At 51.2% G+C, this 7,571-nt stretch overlaps 1 protein-coding gene across 1 annotated transcript in view; it reads right to left on the bottom strand.

The window, feature by feature from the left end:
- Positions 1–7,571, bottom strand: part of SLIT3 (slit guidance ligand 3) — a 563,294-nt gene that overhangs the window by 30,645 nt on the left and 525,078 nt on the right. Inside the window, exons 24-26 of the mRNA XM_011356694.2 lie at positions 7,221–7,292; positions 5,501–5,664; positions 3,425–3,549 (exon numbers count right to left, since the gene is read on the bottom strand). Coding sequence (XP_011354996.1) covers positions 3,425–3,549; positions 5,501–5,664; positions 7,221–7,292 — 361 coding nt within the window. The remainder of the gene's footprint in view (positions 1–3,424; positions 3,550–5,500; positions 5,665–7,220; positions 7,293–7,571) is intronic.

The raw sequence follows: 7,571 nt of genomic DNA, 5'->3' as shown, positions 1-7,571 counted from the left end.
AGACCTTGCTCCTCAAACTGTGGTCCTCCGACCGCAGCACGGGCATCCCCTGGGAGCCTGTCGGAAACGCACAATCTTGGGCCTGATCTCAGGCCTACGGCATCCAGAACCTACAGTTTCATCAGATCTCCAGACGATTCTTATGCACGTTCAAGTGTGACGAGCACTGTTCCGAGACACTGAACACGTGCACAAAGCTGAATGGCTGAGAATCAGCCCAAATCTGTATTTCTCCAAGTCTTAGAACGGTGGCAAAATATTACCTTTTGTGAAGTACCTGCTGCACTGAGGCAGGCATAGTACGGACATGGCCCCTTTCAGTCCTCACAAGAGCTCTGCAGGCGAGCGGGGTCACTCCCACTTACAGGCGGGGAGAGTGAGGCTCGGAGGGGCCAGTTCCAGTGGAGAGGCTGAGCACAGCTCCCTGCAGGGCAGAGTTGGGGTCTGGGTTTGGCTCCTGTGCTCCCGGGTATGGGAACCTGGGTAAGTTATTTGAACTTTCTGAACCTTGGGTTTCTCATCTATCAAAAGAGGATAATGCAGCTTATTTCAGAGGATGATCAAGAGCATTAAATGAGACCATGTGCCTAACCTGCTTCACAAAGGCCTGGCATTACAGTAGGTTAACTGTAGCTGCTAATGAACATGAAAAAGTGGCTGCTCTGCTTTGTTTTTTTTTTTGTGGGGGTGGCAGGGATGGTATTGTGGTTTCCAAGGTTGCCCAGATAGTTGATGGAAAAATTGAGATCTCTGGAAATAGCTAGATAAATGCGTGGACTCTGAGCTTGGTTTCATAGGCTATTGTCTCATTCAGAACTACTTCAGTTGCTCTGCTTGGGTGGCTCCAACCCCAGAAGAAAGGAAGGCAGGGGGAACGAACGGCCCGTGATACAACCCACAATGAAAGGACCCTGCGGTTCGACCGGATGCTTTTTACATTTGAGAAACCCGAGGTGGGGGGGAGAGCAGCAGCTGTTCAAGGTCACGCGGCCAGGTAGGACCAGGCTTCCGCAGGAGCAGATAGGTGTTCCTTCTAACTCCCACCCTCCCTTGTCCTGTCCCGGGCATTCGCACAGGTCCTAAGCAGCCGGGACCCTCATTCTCAGCCCCTACAATCATGGTGCTTGTCAGTGGGCAGTGAAGGTAATGGTCGAGAGTGTGGGTTCTGGAATCGGTCAGCTCCGAGCTTCGAATCCTGCCTCCCTCGCCTACTATCCCCAGTTTTCTCAATTGTAAAATGAGGATCATTTTGGGACCTGTCGCCTAGGGTTTTGATGAAGCGTATGCAAGGTAATGTGTGTACCTTGTTTAATATGCTGTCAGTGCACAGTAGGTCTTCAGTATATGCCAGCTGCTAACGTTACTGTTGTCATAGTGATTATGACCGCCATTACTACCGCCACCATCGCCGTCATCATCACTATCACCGGCGCCACAACTACCACCATCATCGTCATCATATATATACCCTAGACCTGACTGGGCCTAACAGCTTCCCAAAGATCAAAATCTCTGTTCACATTCATCTGAAATGTACGAGATGTTGAGAATCTTGTGAGCGAAGTCCAAACGCGTGGTGTTAGCCAGCAGGAGGCCTGGGGATGCACTCTTTGCTCGGGCACTGATCAGGCCAGGTTCAGAGTGTCTTCAGGCGTAGTCGGAAGGAGCCTGGGGCTTCAAACCCAGCTCCAAAACTTTCAGAATCGGGCCAATTTTAAAGAGAAGGAAGACTTGGGATGTGAAATGATTTCTCTCTCTCTCTCTTTTTTTTTTAAGGATATCACCTACCTCATAAAGTGATTATAAAAATTAGAGGAGCAAATAAATTCGTAGGTCCAGCTGAGTGCCTGGCTCATGGTCGATGCTTAAAAAGATAACTATAAATGTGTGGAATTGGGGATGTTGTAAATGCACATGGCACCGTTCCAGGAGAGCAACTGACGGTCTTCAGCACTTCAGTGCAACCAACAACACGCTACCTGTTCCTGAAGGCCCGTCCTGCACCCTGGTCTCAGGGACCAGCATGCAAGGATGGAGGTAAAATGTAGCAAGGCTCCAGCTTAGTGAGTTGTTACCAGATGCCGGGGCCTGTCCTAGGCGCATTGCACGTGTTATTGTGCATGCCTGTGTAGTGTGCATGAGTCTGGGACTCTGGTGAGTTCGAGGCCCTGGGGGTGGCTACCTGGGCAGGGGTGGCTACCTGGGCAGGGCTGGCTGGCTGGCTGGCTGGCTTCAAAGGGAATCCTTTGGCTCTGATGTCTCAGGCCCATAGGTGGCACTCTGACACTATCAGCTGGAGGCAGAGCTACAGCTGAGAAAGCCACCAAGGCACCCTGTTCCCCAGAGAGTCTGCCCCTCAAGCTTGTCACTGTGCACACATGAATCCCCCAGGAGATGCCAAGAATGCCAGCTCCCTCCCACTCACCCTGGACCAGGCATGGGAATTAGCTGGCCACTAGGCCATCCTGAAACTCTCGCATTTGAGTGGTTCCCTGGGGAGGCTGGAATCTGGGAAGCTGGGAGGGTCTTGGGGAAGAGGATCCAGTTACAGGTTTGGGGACCCCAGTGAGGCAGCCTGAGGATCTCAGCTAATGAGGAAAACCTGCAGGGTAAACGCAGGACTCTGAAATCACCCGGCCTGGGTCCTGTCCTAGCCCCACTGCTCACAAGCTTTGGGACACTGAGTCAAGCTCTTTTAACAATCTGAGGCCTATTTTCCACATCGGTAAAATGGGAATTAACGAGTCCTTCTTAATAGGTTTGCTGGGGGTGTTTACATAAAAAAGAGGAGTAAAACGCCAAGCAGATGGCTTGGCACCTAGTCCATACTCTATAGATGTTGGTCGGGGGGCAGGATAATGTGCTCTCGATGGTGCTGGGGAGAAGGGAGGGGGCCGGGATTGCTCTGGAATTAGCCCGGATTTCTGGGGAGGACAGACGGGGGAGCTGGGGTCGCCATCCCCTCGCTGGCCGACCTGACTTGTCAGCAGTGTGGTTGGCTTGGTGGCCCCTAGGCCTTTGAATCCTCCATTCCTGTATCCTCCTCAAGCTGGACCCACCCCGAGGGCAGAATTATGAGGTGGAGGAGGGTCCAGAAATCCCCTTGGGAGGGAAGCCAGGAGCATGGGTTAATGGAAGCCCTACTTGGAAGCACTTTAACCCTTTGAGATTTAATTTCCCCACGTTTACCAAAGAAAATACAAATACTTCACTTCCTCCTTATCTGTGGGGTCCTCTGTGAGCGGTGTGAGTATGACTCAACTGGGCAGCCCCACCAGTAGCATGGAAGAGTTACTGGCAAATGCTGCTTTGGGGGTAATCTGTGCAATGGGGTTCTCCAGGCTGCCCTGGGAGGAGGGAGGGTCGACAGGGCGCAGGGCCCATCCTGGGCCCTGAGTGGCGGGGGCGGGGTCTCCCGCCTTACCTTGTAGCCGTAGGGGCAGGTGCAGCGGTACCGCTCCACGGGGTCCTGGCTACACGTCCCATTGTTCTTGCATGGCCCCGAAAGGCAGGCGTTGCACTTGGCCACAATGTTGATGTCCACTGGTCCTGGACAGCAAAACCACAGTGTTGGTGGCAGGTCCCCAAGTGGGCTCACTGTCGTACCTCCCTTCCCCTCTGCTTTGGCCCCTTCCTCAGCCAGCTGCGAGCCCCTCCCCATTTCCATGCAAAGAGGACAGACAGCTGGCCCTCCCCAGCTAGGACATCCAGTCCAGCTAGAGTCCCATTAATTCTGCCATTGTCCAATGAGGACAAAATCACAGTGGGACATCATTCCGAAGCGCTTCTGCAGTCAAATCAATTACTGTAATTAGCCTGATCCGATTTTGGTGCTAATCTGCAAACAATGCACCATAATTAGAAACCCCTTGTGTATCTTTTTTTTTGTTGTTCTGGAAGCTCTGGGCCCAGGCTCCATTTGGACCTCCCATTCCTCTGTCCCAAACTCCCCTCCCCACAGACTGGCCTGCGCCAGGCTAAGGAGGACACTGCCCCTGGGCCAAAGGAAGTCCTCCCTACAGAACCATCTCATTGGAGGAGGAAGGAAGAAATGGCCCCAGAGGACAGAGCAATGATGCTGACTACGGACGGCAAACTGTGCTCAGGTACACCCTGCATCCGTGACCATCTCACCTGCTTTCTTCAGCTGTTAAAGGCCGGAGGGAGGAGGGATGTCATGGTCCCTGCACAAAGCTCTGCTGTTGTCAGCTCTGACAATAAGCCCTGGATAAACAGGCCCTACTTAATGTGAGGGCTTTAAACGAACCCAAGATAACAGTCATCGCTTTGGAGACTGGCTTGAGACTGGGCCCTGCGTGTGAGCAGGTTTGGGTGCGGTGAACACAATGGCCTAAGAGCCTAGAGCAGGGGCTCAAACCTGGCTTCACATTAGAACCGAAAGACTGTGTGTCCTAGGGAGACAGTGTCCTAGGACACAGTGACATTTTAGAGAGGGATTAAAGTATATTTGTAAAAAACAAACATTAAGCAAAGGATATTCACTAATAGAAGGATGTGTAATACATATAGAAAGTAAATTAAAAAAAAATTCAGTTTCCCAAAGAATCAAAGACAGACAAAACGTAAGGAGATGTAATTTTCTACCTGTTGAATTAGCAATGATTACAAAATGAGATGAAATAACGCAAGAGTCTGGCGGAGAACGCAATCGAATGGTGCTGCTTGGGGTGTAAATTGGTTACAACCGTTTTTGACAGTTTGGCAATATGTGTGAAGACCTCAAACATCATCATCTACTTTGGCTCTGTAATTTCTGTTCTCCAAATCTGGTCTGAGGACCCAATCTTACACAGAGGAAGGCCTGTATCCATCAATGGTAAGGAAAAAATTTGGAAATACTCTAAAGGTTCAAAACTAGAAACTGGTTAGAAAAGTTACGGTGGCACATTACAGCGTGCGGTTCAAAGAGGGTGACTCTGGAATCAGAAAGACCTGGAAGTCGTTTAACCTCGATTAGCCTCGGTGTTTAAATTTTTTAAAAATGAGGGTGATACTAATGTGTATCCCATAAAGGTGTTGGAGAAGTAAATAAATTACTAAATGGAAAGTGAAATGAAATGAAACAATACCTGAAAAAGTGCTTAACATGTGCCTGGCACATAAGAACTCAGCAGCAGTGTGTTACCACAGTGATGATGCAGTCAGTCAAAATCACACGTGCCAAAAGTCTGCTGCGGTAAAAATGGGGAAATGCTTATGCTTTAAGAATGTTGGATAAAAAAACGCAGGTGAAAGATTTTCTCGACCATGCAAAAGTGTGTAGAAAAAGAAGTCAGGGAGGACTATGTTGAAATGCCAGCAGAGGGACTTGGGGGAGAGAATGACAAACGGACCCTTAGATGCAGGTCCACATGGCTTCAGCATCTGAGTCTCTTTGAGTGACGCGTGGAAGAGACGGGCGATGGTTTTAGAAGTCACATCTATTGAGACGTCCGGCTCTGACAGGGGCGGGGATGGTGGAGGGAGGGGCAGCACCCACCTTTGCACTGGAATCGGTGGGTGGGGGTGGTGAGCAGGAGTCTGTCAGCCATGGGCTCAGGGCTACTGCAGCGGGCGATGCCAGGCTCCTTGTACCCCGCCTTCACCCACTCTGACAGCCAACGCAGGCTGCAGTCACAGTGCAGGGGGTTGGTTCCCAGCGCCCTAGGAGGCAGAGCAGGAAGTCAGGGCCTTCTACCCAGCTTGACCCACAGGCTCCATACCCCTAGCCCTCTGCAACAACAGAATTTTTGGACGTTGGCTAGATTGGGGGTGTCTGGCTTGAGGACCAGCTGACTCCAGACTATACCTCCAATTCCTGGGGATGTTTGAAACCCCCATCCAAGCTCCTCCCACTCCTGAGGCTTTGCTCTCACAGACCCTGGTGAGACTCAACCCTCAACCCAGCCTCAATCCGGGCTCCACCAGGAAGCTTCTGGGCCTCTAGCCATCTCAATATCTGGCTCTCTTGCCCTACTGAAGGGTCCATCACAGGATGTGCTTACAGAGAGTGTGTGATACCCAGCAATCTAGGAAGCAGCCTCGGACCACTGATGGGGCTCACGCATGCCACCTTCAAATACGTGGCTTTGGCATTTTGATTATTTTGACCTGAAGGCATTAGAGGAATAGCAGATGCACGAAGGGCCCTCTGATTTCTACCTTTCTACATGAAAACGGGTCATATTTCCCAGGAGAAAGGTGCTCTTCCTGTACCAGGAACGGAAGAGCATTATCGCCATAGACCTGGACAAACAGACCTGCTACATAACCCTGATCGTCCGTTAGCTTCCTCCATATATCTCCTTGTCACCGTCCGACGATTTACGGCCCCTAACCCAAGCCCCTTTGTCTTGTCAGATCCTCACGATTTATCATTCTCTGTGACAAAAGGTATGTAAGCTTTGGGCCCAACGGCTTCTTCGGGTTTTTATTTTCCTTTTGAAGATTCCCATTTACACGTAAAAACATTAATTTGTATATTTTTCTTCTGTTAATCTTTTTCACATCGGTCTAACTCTTAGACCAGCCACAGAGCCTAAGAGGGGAGGGGGGCGGCACTGTCCAGGGCAGACATCTCCAAACCGATGTCCAGGAAGAAAACACTAGAACTTCTGCTTTTCAAAAATCATATCCTTTAACATTTCTACTTTGATCGTTTTATAATATAATATACACGCACGTCAATATGTGCGCACAGTATCAAAATAACGAAATACGGAGTAGGTTGCAAACTCAAAATTTTTCACTGGCAGAGGTATGCAACAAGTAATGGTTTGGGGCCTCGGATTCCCCCACGTGTAATGGGGGAAGAAGGGGAACCGAGGCAGAGGTCGGGGCGGTCAAGAATACGTGCTCGGGGTCAAGGCAAACCTGGATTTGAACCTGGGCTCGGCCGCTACTAGGTACGCAGCCCTCGGACAGACCCCTAACCCTGTCATGCACACTGAGGGGTATGAAGACCTCCTGCTGCAGGAAATACATGAGAGCATTCGGCCGGGCGTTAGTTCTTATTCAATGTGAGTTCACATTGTTTATATGACCGATGACACCTCTGAAGGTGACCAAAGCAGAGGACAGACAACGTGCACGACGTGGGGACGCTGCTGTAAAACATTCTGCATACAAAAAGGACGGCCCTGCGATGGTGACCATTGGGGCACGGTGATGACACGCCGGTCAGGACAGAGGCCACTGGGCGGGGAGATGCGGCTACTTACAGATGGGAAAGAGAAGTCAGGTCGCTGAAGGAGCCCTCGGGGAGGCTGGCGATGTCGTTGCCGTGGAGGGTTCTGAAGCGGAAGCACAGGTCAGGTCAGCGCCAGTGACAGGTGGGAACGTGCGACTCTCCCGGTGTCCCTGGCTGGGCTGGTGTCCCTTCGGTTTCGATGGCAGCCCCAGCGGTGGCAGCAGGGGACCCTCCTCCATCCCCGCTCCTTCATGGCAAATGTGTGAACATCTCCCCCGCCCAGCCCGGCTCGGAAGCAGGGGTGTTGTGGGGAGAGGGTTTGGGAAGGAGAGAGTGAACTTTTGATTCCAACAGGCCTGGGACGGAATCAGAACGCAGTCCC

Source organism: Pteropus vampyrus, unplaced genomic scaffold (genome assembly GCF_000151845.1).
Source record: "Pteropus vampyrus isolate Shadow unplaced genomic scaffold, Pvam_2.0 Scaffold30, whole genome shotgun sequence".
Lineage (NCBI taxonomy): Eukaryota > Metazoa > Chordata > Mammalia > Chiroptera > Pteropodidae > Pteropus > Pteropus vampyrus.
This window is presented reverse-complemented; position numbering and strand designations above follow the sequence as displayed.